General features: G+C 32.4%; 1 protein-coding gene across 1 annotated transcript in view; it reads left to right on the top strand.

The window, feature by feature from the left end:
• LOC113367720 (nucleolar transcription factor 1-like) overlaps positions 1–17785 on the top strand; it is an 89848-nt gene extending 72063 nt beyond the window's left edge. Inside the window, exons 2-4 of the mRNA XM_026609300.1 lie at positions 16220–16282; positions 16957–17092; positions 17291–17785. Of these exons, the coding sequence (XP_026465085.1) occupies positions 16233–16282; positions 16957–17092; positions 17291–17785 (681 nt within the window). The 5' untranslated portion in view covers positions 16220–16232. The remainder of the gene's footprint in view (positions 1–16219; positions 16283–16956; positions 17093–17290) is intronic.
• The last annotated feature ends 1759 nt before the right edge of the window (positions 17786–19544 follow it).

Below are 19544 nucleotides of genomic sequence, written 5' to 3'. Positions count from 1 at the left end.
GAAGCGCGAGACGATAACGAGCCAGATCTCTAGATATATGCTTCCTTCGGCATCGATACTCCGTCGTCGTGTCGCGCTTTGCAGACTTGCTTTGGCATTTGTTGGAATGGGTTGAAATGAAACTAGCCGTAAGTGGAATTCTGTCTTAAGGCAATTAGGGCATCGTGCCTTAAGGCAAATTGCTGGAACTCCTGTACCGCAATTCAAAATTCGAGTAATTAAAAAATAATCAACAAAAGTTGATCAATGTGTCGCGCCAATTTTTGAAAATATATTCGCAACTCTGTGCCTATGACGCTAGACGGAGGTAACACACAAAAACCCGAAGACTTCCGACGACTTGCGATCCCTCGAGCGATCGAGGACGATGTGGATTTCGGCCTCTTTCCACTGGCAGCGCCTTGAAGATAACATCTCAGAATAAAAACACATATAATCTTTGTCTTACGAGTTACAAAGTATCTAATATTATTAAATAAAATTCAACGTTCTTGATATATAGTTGTTGGTGTTTCCTTTATATAATTCTAAACTTCCTCAGTGATAATATTTAATAAATATACGCGTTTTCACGCTGAATGGCACAACACTAGTTGCCAGTAGCATTTTGCTTTAAGGCAAGTTACATTAACTTCTCGATACGTATACAATATACATAATCAACACGATCCATAAGAACTGATGTCCAGCTATTTAGGTAAAATTTATTTCAACTGCTTATTTAGAAAATAAAATCATAAATAAAAGTATTTAGCCTTGAGGCAAGTTACATGAACTGTCCGATATGTGTAAATAATCGACTTAATCAATAAAAATAAATTAATTTATGAGTGATTAAAAGTATTCCGAGTGGATTTATTACACATAATTGAAAACGAACGAACACTTTATCTTTATACTGTAAGTAAATCGTCTAATTTTAATTTTAATAAACGTCAAAAAACTACTCATTTTGTCAAACTTTGATGAAATTTTATCGTAAGGCCGTAAATTTTCAGTAAGTTTTATAAGACAGCCAGGATATATATCGCCAAAAAAAATCCATAAAAATCGGATTAATTTTTTTTCAACAGTTATTACAAGAAAACGGCTCGATAGATTTTCAACTAAAACTAATCAGTATCATTCTCAAATTATATCTTTCGAACAGTTTTTCATTTTGAAAATCGATTCGGTAGTATGAGCTTAAATATAGACGAAAAGTTTAACACATTTTGCCAAATTACAAAGAAATGGCTCGGCCGATCGCTGCACAAAACTGAGAAAAAAATAATTCACCTCAAAGTAATAGATTGGTTTAAATTTTTAAAATCGCTTTAGGCGTTTTTGAGCAAACGTCGATAAAAAATTATAACTTGACAAACGCCAAAAAAACGACACTAACTTTTGCAAACTTTGATGATTTTTTAAAATAAACGACTTGTCGTAGGACCGTAATTTTCTAGTATGATCTATAAGACTATGGTATCTACCGTCAAAAAAAAATCATGCAAATCGTCGCAAAAAAATTTTTTTAACACCTTATTACAAGAAAAACGGCCCGGCCAATCTTTACCAAAAACTAATCAGGTCGATTCCCAACCAATATCTTTCGAACGATTTTTGAATTTGTCAAAATTGATTTAGAATTGCGGACTAAAACGTGGACGAAAATTTTTTCACTTTTCTGCGATGTACAAAGAAGCGGCCCGACCGATCGTCACACAAAAACTCAGAAACGCTAGTCCTCATCGAGATACATCGAATGGCTTTTAAATTTTTGAAATCGGTCCAGCCGTTTTGGAGAAAACGTCGATTTACGGCAAAAAATCTTTTCACGCACACACACATACTTTTTCCAAATTTGGTCTCATTCGAGTCAGAATGGCTTGAAACGTCCGAGAAAACATAAAATTAGCAATTCTGATTTTTTGATGAAAAACATAATCTTCTCCTTCGGGAAGTTAATAATAGATATTCAATGTGATTTCATTAGATATCCTATAAACATACTGTTTATATCTGTAATCAGTAGAACCTACCAAACACCAAAAATAACGTGCACATCTTTCGGCAGAGATTTTGATTAGGATTGTTCAAGCGCAGTTGTGAATCATTTGACACCAGGATTATGAAAATAGTATGTGTTGTGTATGAAAATAGTGTTTGTGTGAGTTTATATCTAATAAATGCATATATCAACCCTCAACGACATCCTCACTGTACATCATCACCACCCTCGCTCCTGTCAATTCATACGCACGCATCAAATCAAGTTCTCCGCCGTTTAACGCTTGTCGGTTCGTGTTTCGCTACCAACCCCCCGTACCTACGATAATCGTACCATCTACCCAACTCAACATCCCTCTTAATCTCTCTCTCTTTTTCTCCACGTGTACTCTGGCAATCCCTACGGGGGGAATAAAGAGCAGAGCAGAACAGCATAGTCCCCAAGTGGGGCGTAATAGTTGCCCCCATTGTACGAGGCGCTCGTTACATCATCTCGTCCGTGGCACGAACGAGGCACGCACTGGGGAAGTGTCGGTTGACTCATCCAGGGAGACCTTTAGGGAATGGACACATGGAAAAGAGATTTTGGGCACTATTCTACTTGTCAGATTATTATTATTTTTGATGCGGTGAGACCACATTTCACACATCTGTAATACTTCTGCTTTTGTGCACTGTACCCTTGCATTATTATTGACGGCTATCTCAATATGGATTTGATTTTTTGTGTTTTTTTTCTGTTTTGCAATGTGTTATTAATAACCAAGTGAACAAGTTGTAAGTAGCATTTGCCTTAAGTTTTGACTCACATACATATACACAAACTTTTTTAACTTCCCGAAGGAGAAGTTTATGTTTCATCAAAAAATCCGATTAGCTAATTTATGTTTTCCCGACGTTTCAAGCCATTCTGAATCGAATGAGACCAACATTTATGTGTGAAAATTACGTAAAATATTACGGCCCTACGACAACTGGTTTAGCTTGAAAAATTCGGCAAAGTTTGCAAAAATTAGCATGGGTTTTTTGGCATTTGTCAAAATTAGACCTTTGATTGACATTTTCTCAAAAACGCCTGAACCGATTTCAGAAATTGAAAAGTCATTTTATGTATCTCAATGAGCACTATAGTTTGTCAGTTTTGTGGGACGATCTGCCGAGCCGTTTCTTGAAGTTTGGAAAAAGTGTTGAACTTTTCGTCCACATTTAAGCTCATCCTATCGAATCGATTTTAAAAAATCAAAAACTGTTCGAAAGATATTAGTTGGGAATAATACTGATTAGTTTTAGGTGAAAATCTACCGAGCCGTTTTCTTGTAATTAACTATTGAAAAAAATTGAAGCCGATATTTATGGAATCGGATTTTTATGGAATTTTTTGGCGATATATATCATGGTCTTAATCTTATAGAACTTACTGAAATATTACGGCCTTACGAAAAGTAGTTTAATTTTAAAAATTCATCGAAGTTTGAGAAATGAGTAGTTTTTTTGACGTTTGTTAAAATTAAAATTAGACAATTTACTTGGTATAACGATAGAGTACTTGGTCTTAATGAACATTAACGTCTTACGAAAAACTGGTTCAATTATAAAAATTGTTGATTTTTGAAAATTTGTTTTAGAAATACTCCGAGTTAACGAGTTTGTTCGTTCTCAATTATGTGTAATAAATCCACTCGGAATACTTCTAGTCACCCATAAATTAATTTGTTTATTACGCCGATTATTTACACATATCGGGAAGTTCATGTAACTTGCCTCAAGGCTAAATACCAAACCAACTAGTTTTTGATGCGGTGATACCACATTTCACACATCTGTAATAGTTCTGCTTTTATACCCTGTATCTTGCATATTATTGATAGCATTTCTGCCTGAATATGGATTTGATTTTTCGTGTTTTTTGTTTTGCCATGCTTATTGATAACCAAGTGAAACCAAGTAAGTGACGTTTTGTCTTAAGTTTTGACTCACATACACATAGACATAAACATACTTTTTCCAATTTTGGTGTCAGGCAGTTCAACAGCAGTTCAGTTGGCAAATAGAATCTTTGGCAAAAATTTACGTCTTCACCTTAATGTTAATTATTATCTATTAACATTGTTGAATGCGAATGTGAAGTTCAAACTAAAGAGTCTGGCTCGCAAAAATTGATATTTTTTTCTAAATCCCAAACTCGGTTTAAATTGCTTACTTTCAGTTTATTATAGCAACTTTTATTCTCACGTTTCATACGGCATCCAATTCTGAGGTTTTTCATCCGAATTAATTAAAATATTTAAGCTTCAGAAAAGAGCTATTCGAATAATTTTTTCCTTGCCCAGTAAAGCCTCCTGCAGACCCATATTTAAAAAACACAATATTCTAACTGTCTCATGCATTTTTCTGCTGGTAACATTATCTTTCATCAAAAATAATTCGAAACTTTTTGATATGGCTTCGTCCTCCTCAAATTACAACACTAGATACAAACTTATTAAGGCGGGCACATATAAATTAGCCAGCTCTTTCAATACGATCGACGGTCTAGGTATTCAGCTTATGAATAAACTTCCACTCAATATCCAAAACTTAGACAGCAAAAAATTTCATGCTTTCCTAGTTAAACTTTTTAAAGAATTAGCTTTTTATTACATTACTGAATTTTCTCAATTTAATTTCAATAACTATTTTCGTGCATAATCATTATCCTTTATCTATGTAGTCTGACCATTTGATCACCTGTACAATCATGTTTTTCTTTATTGCAATTTTATTAATTTAAATTTTTTACGGTTTTAAATGAGTATAACATTCAACCTTGTGCAAAAATTTTGAGCTTGACTGGTGGTCAAATAGACTTTAATATGATGAACTTGATGATGAACATTGTATTTAATGTTCGAACGCTTTTTTCAGCTCTTTTTTTCAGAAGCGAAATTTGTGCAGCTATTATGATTATTATAAAATTACTATCCGTTTAATATTAATTATGAATAAGCTTGACAAGAGCCTGAAATAATATCTATTATTATTGATTACGGCTTGCTTATGAATAAATAAATAAATTTGTAAACGTTCGTCTATGCGTTCGCACCCTTAACTTATCCCCGCCGGCGGTGGAGCGACGTGCGTGCGATTTATACGTCAACGACGTCTACTGTCGACTATTGTTGTCGTTTGACGTGCAAGTGACACTTGAGAAGAGACAAGAATTCGAATCGAACAAGGAGATCGCAACATGATTATCAACTGTATGTTTATCAGCTTCTTAAATAGTTTCTTTAAACTATATTCTATTTTATCTATTAAGTGCATTGGTAATATATTTTTTTACTTCACAAACATAAAATAACAGAAATGAAGAAGATTGTTGGAAAATATGACTTGGCAATAGAGAAACTTCCATTTGGTTTTGTAACTGAATGACTATCCTTTTAATATTAACTATGAATAAGCTTGACAAGAACCTGAAATAATATCTATTGTTATTGATTACGGCTTGCTTATGAATAAATAAATAAATAAATAAATAACTTAAAACAATGACTTTTATCACGTATAAGGTATTAAAACAATGACTTTTATCCCAATGTGTATTTTTCCCACAATCCGTTGGCGACAAGGCACTCCTCACTGGCTCTCATAATTCTTTCCAAGAGCAACCCTCGCATTAGTGATACGGTCAGAGTGTGTGAGAGGGACGAAGATAACTTTTAACTCGTAATTCGACGGATTAGAAAGGGTGAGAGAGTGTTAATGGAGAGCATAGTACGACTACTGGTCATTTGATGCGGGCGTGCACTTAATTTCGCAGTATCACTGTGGATGATGGCGGAATAGAAATATTTTTGGAAAATGGTTGTAATAAAAAAACAGAGTTTTAATAAAAATTAAAAGTTAATACGTGATTTATAACACTTCTGAAGCTTTGTATTCATATAAAACTAACAGACTTTCATAAATACTTTCAATAAATATTTATTGTCAGTAAAACACTACAAATTTAATATTAAACTTAAGGACATAAGTTTATATTTTTAATAGAATTATAATTTTACTGTGTGGGGAATCAAGCAGGCTAGACATTGTGGAAAAACAAAATGATTTTTTTTTTATTTTATCATAAAATTTTGATATCAATAAATTGTTTATATTTTTATCCAATGGTTTTTATATTATTATATTCATATTCTTTTCCACACTGGTGACCTACGACGTTTGAGATGAAGACAGAGAAGGAGCATTATTTGGGGATTTAAAAAATATAGATTTTGATGCATAATCACTGGTCTTCCTTGACTACTTTTAAGGTACGTCCAGTCTTCGGTTCATTGTAGTTAACGTATTTACTACCTGACACCGGACTTCCGTTGGAATACCCATTTTGTATACCCAGACCTCAGTGTTTATTGCTGACACAAAAATTAATTCTGAGTCTAGACCTTGGGTCATGAATTGAATTCACTATCAAATGGTTCATGGGAATCGCAATTCAATCTCTCCTTGTCCGTTAACTCGCCAAATCGTCTTTTGATGCAGAAGACTTTGAAACTGCATCTTGTCAAGTTAATGACTCATTAATACGCTCTCCTTCGAATCGCATCCGATTTCAGAATCCGTTGATTGATCCAAAGGGCTACAGAAGTCGAAAAGTTTATTATAATCATTGCGAAAATCCATATTCTTGCAGATCGCCGTCTATTTACCCAAAATATTATAAAAATTAAAATAAATACAGTTGATCGTGGCGGAATCTTCGAAGTTTACTAAGACATCGAGGTTCAGGAAATTTACCAAGTGATTTATATTCAGAACTATATGCAGAGTATGAAGATGAGGGAAGGTCGAATTACTGACCATACGGAGGATCTGCCGACGAACTGTCATTTATTCCATGAATATATCTAATGATGAATATCTAATTGACCAGTACCACAACACTGCTATAATCTGCTTTCCCACTATTAGTGCAGTAAACGGAGAGGAAAAAAGGGTATAACCTCTGAATTTTTTTACTGTGCTCCGAATTGAATGAAATTTTGGAATTAGGTTCATCTTACCCTCGAGTTCAAAAGTGAAAACAATACGGGTTAGGGGGGATGACACCTTTTCTCAATTGTGTAATTACATTTTTTCAAAATAAATTCGGAAATCGATAGAAGAACTAATTATAAGAAAAAAATGTCTCATATAGTTTTTCATATATTCTGGTGGAAATTCTGGTGGAAATGGCGCTCATTAAACCATATGATTTAAAAGAAAAAAAACTTCGTATATGCTTCTTATTTGCAATGAGAGCTCACTCATTTTACACGCAAAAAAACTTGTAATAGCACTCATTTTAAAGCTTATGTTGAGTACTATAAAACCCAATTTCACCGAAATGCATAAAATGTAAAACCTCGCCACTAGATGGCTTTAAATACAACAATTAAATCTTGAACAAAATAAAAAACGACTTTGCTCTTTCAAACCTTGCTTAATATTTTTCGTAGAACACTTTATGTAATACCGATTTATTAAGATTTTTATTGACATTATTTTGTTCATTACATGATTTTTGTTAAAATGTATATTTTAGGAGATACTTGCAAAAAAACGAAGAAAAACGCCAAAAATATATGAATCTTCAGTGGCCAGTAACTTGAAAATTATTAATTTTTTTTGAAAAACTATATAAGACATTTTTTTCTTATAATTAGTTCTTCTATCGAATTCCGACGTTATTTTGAAAAAATTTAATTACACAATTTAGAAGGGGTGTCACTCCCCCGGAGGATGATGGCGCAACCCGAATTGTTTTCACTTTTGAACTTGAGGGTAAGATGGACCTAATTCCGTAATTTCATTCAATTCGGAGCACAGTAAAAAAATTCAGACCTAAAACGCTCCGTTTACTGCACTACTATATATTTATAACGTGTTTTCCCTGTATTTTTTAAACTGTGTGGTCAACACTAGGCAGGGAGTGTGTGGGGAATCAAGCAGGCTAGACATTGTGGAAAAACAATATGATTTGTCATTTTATCTTATCATAAAATTTTGATATCAATAAAATTGTTTATATGTTTATCCAATGGATATTATATTCTTATATTCATAACATTTATCCCACTGTGAAATAGTTATCAAACAATTTTATTTTAATTCTTCAAAGCACACCAGACCACACTCAATGTGTGTTATTTATATATCTTATACAATCCTGTAGTGTCATCCGATTATCTTTTACCATTTTTCCCGGCGACCGCCGCCGAGGTCAAATTCTTTTCCCTCGCCAGTCAGTCGAGTTGACGCCTGGCAGAGCGCGAACAAACGACACCGTCGTCGCGCTGTGGAAATTACGCCAGCACCCACCAACCCACTCTTGGGGCTAAAAGTAGGCGAGTGGGGTAAACGGGGATGGCCAGACACCATCCACCATACACCATACACCATTCCCCTACTCGTTCGGTAGCAGTGACAAGTCTGCTGTTGGCAATCAGCGCGAGTAAGAAAGACGAAAGATGTGATTTCGAGGATGATAGAACGAGACCGAGAGGCTAGTGTAGTGCTGCTGAAGTGTCAAAGTGTTGAAGTGGATGACTGAGGATTTGTGTTATAGTTGGAAGTTAGTGCACGGAGTTGCGGATGGATGGATATGTTGTAATTGTCGGTAATTAGATAGGTTGCTGGATTCGAATTCGAAGATTTGATGAAAATAGTTTATACGATTGTTTTGTTGTAATCAGACTTATCAAAATATCATTACGTACCTCATTATTAACTTTGTAGGGTAAGTTATAGTGTTGTGCCGAAAATCGAAAATGAAAATTTTTATATATCTTTACGTTTCAAAGGTTTCTGAACATTTTGTCATACCTGAGAAAAAATGGATGTATGTGTGTGTGTGTGTGTGTGCGTGTATGTGTGTGTGTATGTGCGTGTATGTGTGTGTGTGCGGATACAAATTTTCGTCGACGATTTCGGGAGCACCTATCAACCGATTTGAATAATTCAAAAAACATTCGATTTGTATTGATAAGGAGACGTGCTGATTAGTTTTTGGCAAAGGCAGGTCTAGCAGTTCCGAAGATACGGGGCAAAAAGCAGTACGATTGCTTGGAAAAAAAGTTGAAAATTTCCAAAATAGTTCAAAATAAATTTTTCTTCAATAAGTTAGTTAGTTTCTTAAAAATCTATTTTTTTCAGAGTAATTTTTTTTTCAAAAATGTTAATCTTTAAAAAAAAATTTGATACGGGAAGTTCCAGCAATTTGCCTTAAGGCGCCTCACTAGTTGAAATTTTAATTAGGTAGTGGTGTATGGCATTGTGCCTTAAGGCAAATTGCTAGAACTTCCAATACCGTAACGAAATATTTGAGGAATATAAAATGTTTTCAAATAGATTATTATAAATATTGAAACATTGTCTAATATTTATAAGGAATATATAAACTGAATTACAAAGTTAAAATTATTTATTTAAAGTATATAATTGAGCTTTAGAACTTTAGCCAGAATTAAAATTATAATCTGAATTATTTTCGATTACAAAAAAATTTAAAAAAAATAATAATATGTTTTTCCATTGTTTTGTCAACACAAGCAGAAAGTTTTCAGAATTATTCAAATCGGATGCTTAGTTCTCTCAAAAACTGACGTTTTTCCATATTTAGCTCGGTGTCTCCGAAACGGCTGGATCTACCTTTGCCAAAAACTAATAACCACTACTCCCCACCATTACGAACTGAATGTTTTTTAGATCATTCAAATCGTATGCTTAGTTCTCTCAAAAACTGCTATTTATGCATATTTAGTTCGGTGTCTCCGAAACGGCTGGATCTGCCTTTGCCAAAAACTAATCAGCACATCTCCTTACTAATAGAAATCGATTGCTTTTTTTAAAATCGGTCTATCCATACGCCTTCAAAACGTGAAGATGCAAGATATTTTATTTTCGATTTTTGGCCTATTATTTTAACTACGAGAAGTTAAAATTTGTATTATTCGACTACATGTTATTCGATATTCTCCGTAAAATGAACTATCGATTTTTTGATCGGATCAAAAATCGAATTTTGGCAGCTCAAAAACGACCAAAATTTTGGGTAAAATTCGACTTGTTTAAAAAAAACGCCGTCATTTTGTCAATTTTTGATTTCTTTCTTTATCGTAGTTCATTTTACAGACAATATTATCTAGTTTAACGAGAATTTTTTTTTAAATTTCATCCACGTAGAAGGCCGGAATCACTGCAGCAGTGAAGGGCCTTATTTGTCGCGCCGTTGGAGATCGACGATAACTTAAAAAATATTTAATTTTTTTCTTCAAAAATTTTACTATGTATTCTTAAAACATGTATAAATATATTCCTAAAATTTTGAAATGATTGATAAAGTAGTTTTTTCAATATAAATTCCCAAAAATCACATATTTTTATGGCGGTTACATTAGTTGTGCAACTAAATGACTTACATCACAACTTCTTTTTCTTACACATATAGTTTTTGGACTAATGACGAAGATATTTCTATAATTAATCGAGGAATTCAAGAGAATCAATTTTCAATTTTCCAATCATGTAATTAGTGAAAAAACTGCACATTTTATCAAATCCTTCATTCGAATTTACTAAATGGGAGTCCATACTAAATGGGAGTCCATCCTCCTACTCTTTTGAGGGTGCCCCAAGAAGAGGAGCCCCTCATCGTTCCGTGGCTCATTAGAGCGAGTGGCGTCGCGTGTCGCCGACGCGATTAACATCTCACAATCAGACCGACGACGACGATCCGATCTCTCTCTCTTCTCTCTATCTCGCACTTTCCCGATCTCTCTATTTCTCTTTTGCCGCTAACGATCGCTCTCTCTACCCTCTTCTGACACCTACTCTCTTGTAAGGGTTCGACCACACCGGTAAAAGTAAAACTTAAAACTAGTGGTGTATGGCATCGTGCCTTAAGGCAAATTGCTGGAACTTACCGTACCGTAATGAAATATTCGAGAAATTTTAAACGTTTTCAAATATATTATTACAAATACTGTGTAACTTTCATTATTTATTACATTATCTTATTGTTATATCTGAGCAAATCAAATGTAAATTATAAATAAATCAATTTATCTCCAGAACATTAACAATCGTCATTTCATTTTGAATTCAATTTCAAAAAAAAAATAGTTGCCTAATTTACACAAAATTGAAAAAGTGCTCCCGTAGAGTCTAAACGCATTTGCAAATAATTCTGTGCGACATTTTCACTTATACTGTGCTTAGCTTGGCGGCAGTTTCACATTTTTCAATAGTTTTCACAAAATTGGCACTTGAGTAAACATTTGCACCAGAGTGCAATGAGGTGGCGCTTAGACTGTGCTTAGTCTGGGTCATTTTTTGAATTTCTTTAAATTCAAAATTACAAAAATATTTTTGGAAAAAAAAATTATAAACAATTTTTTTTTCCAAAAGTAATTATTTTGTTGAAACAAGCAGAAAGTTCTTTGAATCATTTAAATCGGACTCTTAGTTCTCTCAAAAACTGCCATTTTTTTAACATTTAGTTCTGTATCTTCGAAATGGCGGGACCTGTCTTTGCCAAAAACTAATCACCTCTTCTCCCTGTCATTACGAATTGAATGTTTTTTAGATCATACAAATCATATGATCCGTTCTCTCAAAAACTCGATTTCTATTTTCTGCACTTTTTGCTCCGTATCTTCGAAACAGCTGGACCTGCCTTTGTTAAAAACTAATCATCACATCTCCCTATCAATAGGAATCGAATGTTTTTTGAACCATTCAAATCGCTTGATCTGTACGCCCAAAAACGTGGACGAAAAAATGCGGACATACACACACACATCCATTTTTTCTGTGGTATGCCTCTTAAAAATGTTCAGAAACCTTCAAAACGTCGAGTTATCATTAATTCAAAAATTTCGTTTTCGATTTGCGGCCCATTACTATAACTACCATACGGGAACTTAAAAAATACTAATTTTGTAATGTTGTAACTAAAATTAAAAACCAAACAAAAATGCGATTCTGGGGCCGATTCTGCCGCATAGCAGAAAAATGTTATGGTAAGGCCATGTTATGGTAAGGCCACGGTTGTCAGATAGAAAACCTAACTTAGAAACCGCACAAATTTTAAATAAACGATCTTAGATAATAGGGCTTTTCTGACTCAGGTTCGTAACATACGAGTGACGTTGCATTTTATGTGTAAAACGCCTGAATGCACAGCAAATACATGACATTTTAACGGTATGATTCAGTAGCATCGATCCCTCTGTTACATCTAGTTATCAAAATATCGCTTGTATCTTTCGTGATTGATTGTTGTATTGGATGCATCATCGAGTGAAACATCCCATTCAGTATCCCAATATACAATATTTATATTTATATTTATATTTATATTACGGATACAGGATTAAATTTAATAATTACAAAAAATAAATTATCTTAATTGAATTAATTACAGTAAAATACAACTATTAAACAATATTAAGCCTAACATTAGTAATATCTAATACAATAACTTGAAGAAAAAAATGTTATAAAATTCAAATAGTTTAATTAGGGCTTGTAGATCTTGAGATTCTTCTTATGGTAACAAAAAATCCTTTAAATATCCTTTATGCAATTTGAATTTAAGTCCCATGTCTGGAAAATAATAATTAAGAGCAGTATAAAAAAAGAATATATAATATGAAAATAATTGTAATGATAAAATACTTAAAGTAGAAAAATGTTAAAATAATTTAGAATAAAAATTAAGAAAAAATATGGAAAATGAAAAACATAATTGTAACTGTTGGAAAAAAAAAGTATCAATTATTATCAGTAGGCATTTCATTATCAAAATAATGTTTGATATCGAAATTGGCAAACTCAGAAGTATCGTAGAAACTTTGAGCTTTTAAAAATTTAACAATAGTATTATGAAATTGACGATTATTCAATTTCCTAATATATAGTGGGAGTAGATTAAAAAGCTGTACTACTCTTCCATATAAGCATATCGGTAGTAATTAGCATATTTTCGGTAATTTTACGTAAGCGCTGTTTGATACATAATACACTAAAATGTAAATTTCTCGGAACAAATTTATCTTTAAATTCCATAATCGCATAAACAGCTATATCTTCAAGTGATTCTATAGGATAAACAAATGTCAAATATTATCTCAACTCGTCATTAAACTGAATATTTATTGCTTTCCAAAGGACTTCATATCGTGTTACAATAAATAGAATTGGACTGATAGATAATAATGTTTGTTTCATCTTATGTAAAAATGGAACGGTTTATTAAGTGATATTTGCGCCAAAATATTTTATATCATACAGATTATCTCGGCGTAGTCTTTATTTTTTTCTAACTATACATAATAATTATGATAATTACTAAATATTTTTGCTTCTTATTACAATTATAAAATATAATTTTTTAAAAACGTTTCGCAGTTTGAAAATACTATAGAAGCATCACATTGTTTTAAATAACAATACTCAATAATTATAGTAACTTATTATTTATCTTGACAAACTATCCGATATTAAATTAGTGTAGAAAATTATTTTTTTAAAATATTGGAGATTATGCTAATTTAACACATCGGATACAGACAATACAGTTTATTATAATAATGTAATATGATCTTTTATGAGTTTTTGGACTTTCTTACTTATAAGTTTGTTTTTGGTAAGAAGTTCTCATTATACTCGATAGTGATAATGAATAAATGAATTAATTTAACTGAATATAATTTTATTAAATTATTTTTTAAAAAATAAACTTATTATTATTGTTTTATTTTATTGTTTTTATTGTTTAGTTGAATATAGTTGTAGTTGTATATACATTTTTTCTATAGCTGTACTTGTAACTTTCAATTTTGTTTGCGTTTGTTTAAGATAATAAAAAATACCGGTATTAATTTTTTTTATCGGTATTGCATTCCCTAATTGCCATAGATGAAGCCCTTTACTGTAACGTCACTTGCTGAGCGAACGTTGCCGACAATCGCAAACTTTCCTGATTGATTAAATCACAGTGACGTCACAGTCCCTTCTATGTTTGTCCATATAGTGTAATGTCTATGATCACAGCACATACGACATATCAACAACCATCTATCGAATTATGTTCATATGCCCCTACCCTTATTCTCGTCTATTAAACGACCCCCACGAGATCGGTGGAAACGAGGTGCGAGTGGCTGTTCGCGACCGCAATGCTGTCCTTAATGCCTCTTTGTGAGAAAGGAAAAGGGGATGAATGTTCTATGTAGATGCAAAGTGTGAGTTGTGAGATGTGAGATGTTGTACACCTGGATTACCATCAGGTGGTGGACATGTTGATATATGGGTTTATAATGATGGGTACAAATTGCTAATAAGGAGAACCCGCGCGTTGCTCGTCTCGGATTTTAATGAATCTTGGCACAATGGTAGATTTGATGCCCAAACTGACCGTGGTAAAATATTAGATGCCTATGAAAAGCGGTTTAAATATAAAAATTAATTAAAGTTTGTGGCAGCGCGCGGCATGCATACCTTGCAATGCTTTTCCTTATCAATAGCAGATTGGCCTAGTGGCTATCGTCGTGAAATTCTAATTTTTGCTCCGGAGTTCAATTTCTAATTCATGTATAATATTTTTTTATTATTTTTGTTTGAAATTTATAATTTCACGTGTTAAATTTCACGTGTTATTAAAACATTATAAAAACTTATTCTCCTTATAAGAATAAAAAAAAAAGAGTGCGCGTAAGGATCACACGCGATTGAAGTAAAACTTTTAATATTGTATGAGTAGGCAATTAAGATAAAAATAAAAAAAAACATCATATTTGAATTTTAAAAATCATCTTTTAATAATCATATAACATCAATAATAATAAGATCTCCTGAGCATCGGCACAGCTGTCCTACTGATATTAAGAGTTTGAATATGATGTGAAGCTTTCTTCCTAATTTTGTTACCTATCTTACCGGGAAATTCAAACCATAAACGTAGAAGTTCATCATTATCGCCACGTTCTATGTACACTAATTTTCCCACACAACCATTAGCTAAGCCATCACTTACATCGATATTAGTTGTTATTATGTAAAATTTATTCAGAACTAAAATTATTTCATACGGCAAAGCCCCGGTATCAATAACCGATTTTTTTGAAACTGCTGACGAATGTATGATTGTTGATCTGTCGCATGGCAACCTACATAAATATCCGTGGCAGTAGATATTATTTTGTCTTCAACGAGATTCAATATAAATTTATTATATTCCATGGCACATTTATTCTCTAAGAAAAGTCTTATTCCATGAGGACATAATACAGCAACCTCTTCTTTTGTAAAAAAAAAAACGTGATTCAATTAATGCAAGTTCATATAGGGTTTAGCGCTCGACTTACGCATGACATGACGGGAGTGGATACTCGCGACATCAGCGCTTACGGCGTCGTAGTGTTCAACTACACGTTGGCATTTTCGTTGCATTTGTACGGATTTACACCCGTGTCGCGCCTAAAAATTTTTACACCCATATCGCGCCTAAAGAAGTTTTACTTCAATAATAGATGTATGCTCGGATAAGCATTTTCTCTTACTTTACCATATAATATGATGCAATTTGTTTTGAAAGTTTATAATCTGTGAATTACAAATTTTTAGTTCTAGCTTTTTATGTTATTTAAGGAAAGCAGTGGCGGGTGTCTATTAATCACGTGAGACTTTTAGGGAATAGTGGGGTTTGACAAAAAATCACGAAACATCACGCGGGGGGTCTAGTAAGATGTAACTTGTATTTATTTTTAATCTGAGTTTTTAAAACCTAACACATTAGAAAAAATATTACGATTTTTTCGTAAATTCGAAAATATTGTTCGTAACTAAAAATACACGCGATTTTTGATGGGATAGAGGGGGTATTTAAATATTGACCAAAAATACCTAAAAAATCGATCAAGTGATTAATGGACGTCTTCTAAGATGATAGATCATGCTAAAAAATTAACAGAATTAAAAGGAAAATATGTATAAAAATGATATTATTTTTGTATGAAATTTAATTCAGTACATATTTATATCACTTTTTAAGTTTTTTTACCACGTGTGTCTTTATAATAATCTTAGAAAGAGTATGACTTGGCGTAAAAAGAACGGGTCACACTTGAATAGACATCAAAATTCGGTAGAAATTGTTAATATTTTGTAAATAATTAATTGTGAACTATAATTTTTGTTACAGATTTTGAAGCATCATGACAAAGTTCGAAACATTCGTCTTGCCTGATTTTCCTTCAACATTAAGGTAATTTTTATAATATAATATATCATAATTATTTATTTTTCTGTATACGAAAATATATTCTGAAATTATTAATGACTAATATACATATACAGAGTATCCCGGAAATCAACGTCAAAAATTAGAAAAAATATTTATCTCGCATGGTTTGGAAATTATGAACTTTTAAGTGCAACCTAGAGCTTTGGTGAACTTATGACCATTTTTCTGTTGTTGTGGTTAAATTTTAATAATTTTAATCATTACACGTAACTGTGAATAATATTTTTAGGACCACAGTCAAAAATAATGACACAATTGCTCCAAATTTCAGAGAATTAAGGCATTTTGTTGAATAATGAATTTATTTTTTTTTAAGTCGGTCCTGAGTTGAGAAGTCACTCCTTTAAAAAATGTACTAAAGTGTGTTGATAAGTTTCATCAAAAGCTGGCATATTTTTAACTGTGGTCCTACAAATATTATTTCACTGTTGATAAAAGTAAATCGCAATAATTTCACCAAAATTTTAGCTAGGTGGCGCTTAAATGCTTAAAAATTTCAAACAACTTGCGCTTGAGACAGTTTTTTTAGAACAGTTACTGCCCTTACTATCACCTCGTTTCGCTCTGACGTTGAGTTCTGGAACACCCTATATATATATATATATATATATATATAATATTTTTTTCTCCATCAGTTCAATCCCGGATCGAGTGGCCGTCATAGGAGTAATCGGAAAATCTTCTCAAAGAGCATTACCATGGGGCGACAAAGGAGCACCTTTGAGTGTGCCCCCGAACGGGTCACATTATCCGAAGACGCCGAACAGCCAAGTAAGTCATTGTTGAAAATCTTTTCTAGATTGAGAAAATGATATTTCTGATAATATTGGCGAGGAAAAGGACGACGATGTATTATAAAAATCGACATCATAATATTCTGAATTAAGTTAGAAATTGATGGGTTGGAATATAAAATTATTTTATTATTATTCGACAAATTTATTCTCCAGTTACATATTGTTTTTTTAGTACAACATTACCGGTTACTACGACCACGACAGACGAGCAGTGTTTCTCCAACTATGTGGTCCCATGGACACCTCTCTCCTCCTGGACTGGCTCCAGAAGCGTTCAGAAGACGACAGCAAACTATCATCACCGAAGAAGACTAAAAATAAAACCACAACCACCAGCAAAGATATTGCCAAACATCTAGAAAATAAGTTAACTAAAATCGTGTCCGATGAAAAGGCCAAAAGTTGCGATAACGATGATAACAAGGAGCATCAGAAGTCTGAGGAAGATGATGACGGAGAGAAAAAGACTGAGGATGATGATAAAGGTGATGATGATGGTGATGAGTCGTGTGATGCCGGTGGTGTTTTGAGTACCGGTGATGCTAGTGATGTTAATGATGATGAAGAGGATGATGATGAGGAGGATGATGAGGCTGAGCCGTTCTTGGATAGTTTGGAGACTGTGGACTTTTTGACGTTGCACGCTGAAATGAGGGTAAATAGATAGTTTAAATTATTATAAACTTCCCGTAGGGTAGTTATAGTAATGGGCCGAAAATCGAAAATGAAAATTTTTGCATTTCTCGACGTTTTGAAGGTTTCTGAACATTTTTAAGGGGCATACCTCAGAAACTAAATGGATGTGTGTGTATAAGTGTTTTGTATGTCCACGTTTTCGGGCGCACGGATCAACCGATTTGAATGGTTTAAAAAACATTCGATTCCTATTAATAGGGAGATGTGCTGATTAATTTTTGGCAAAGGCACATGCATCTGTTACGGAGATACGGAGCAGGTCTTGGAAAACATTTTGATTGTTAATCTATTTGCAAAACTTTTTAATAAATGTAATTTAAATTAATCTTTACTATAAATAAATATAATCTTCTGAATATTAATCTATTTATAAAACTTTTTTAATAAACATAAATTATACTTAACTATAAATAATAATTCATACATATTTAATTCATATTTATGTAAAGCCTTTATTCACTGAATACAAAACAAATTATATTTTAGAAATTATTTGAATTATACAGAAATTTAAACAATTACACAGATTAAAATTTTGATATCACACACATATTTGAAGACTTTAACATAAATCACTAATTTTATAATTAGTTTATTAAGGAGTTTCCAAAACTATTATATTATGTTTCTTATAACATAAAAAATATAGTTAAAATATATCAATTTAATTATTAATTTTTCACTAGAAACTTCTTACAAACTCATATGCAATTGTATTATTTAATTTGAATTTATTTATCACAACATCGTATATTAAAAATATTGTATTAAAAAGTGAGTATTTTAAGTAAAATACACTGTATATGTCCTCATTATGCTCATTATTCTATAAATAAAGAACTTAGTTAGTAATTATACTCATTTTCGTAGGCCTATAATATTTTAAAATTAAGTTTACACATCGAATTTTCTGGGGAAAATATAAACTTCTTGGGGAAGTGAAAAAATTATGATGCAATAGTTTTTATAATATATTTTTTAAGAGTGCAGAAAATACAAATCGAGTTTTTGAGAGAACATAGCATCGGATTTGAATGATCTAAAAAACATTCAATTTGTAATGATTGAGAGAAGAGGTGATTAGTTTTTGGCAAAGGCAGGTCTAGCCGTTTCGGAGGTACGGAGATAAATGTGCAAAAATGGCAGTTTTTCAGTGAACTAAGCGTCCGATTTGAATGATCTAAAAAACTTTCTGCTTGTATTGACAAAACAATTGCTTTTAAAAAAAAATTTTCTTTCTAATTTTTTTTCAAAAAATATTTTTGTAATTTTGGATTAAAAATTCAAAAAATGACCCAGGCTAAGCACAGTCTAAGCGCCACTCTGGTACAAATGTTTACCCAAGTACGTTTAGACAGTTTATGTACTGGAGCACTTTTCCATTTTTGTGAAAACTATTGAAAAATGTGAAAATGCCACCAAGCTAAGCACAAAATAAGTGAAAATGTCGCACAGAATTGTTTGCAAATGCGTTTAGACTGTGACTTTTTTCAATTTTGTGTAAATTAGGCAACTATTTTTTTGAAATTGAATTCGAAATGAAATGACGATTGTTAATGTTCTGGAGATAAATTGGTTTATGATTTACATTTGATTTGCTCAGATATAACAAGGTAGCAAAAAATAATGAAAGTTACAGTATTTGTAATAATATATTTGAAAACGTTTAGAATTTCTCTAATATTTCATTACGGTACGGGAAGTTCCAGCAATTTGCCTTAAGGCACGAT

Source organism: Ctenocephalides felis, unplaced genomic scaffold, assembly GCF_003426905.1.
Source record: "Ctenocephalides felis isolate EL2017-DRISC unplaced genomic scaffold, ASM342690v1 CF-g0.4_SCAFFOLD_01170, whole genome shotgun sequence".
NCBI classification, from domain to species: Eukaryota; Metazoa; Arthropoda; class Insecta; order Siphonaptera; family Pulicidae; genus Ctenocephalides; species Ctenocephalides felis.
Note: the sequence above shows the minus strand (reverse complement) of the source record. Positions and strands in the feature narration are given on the sequence as shown.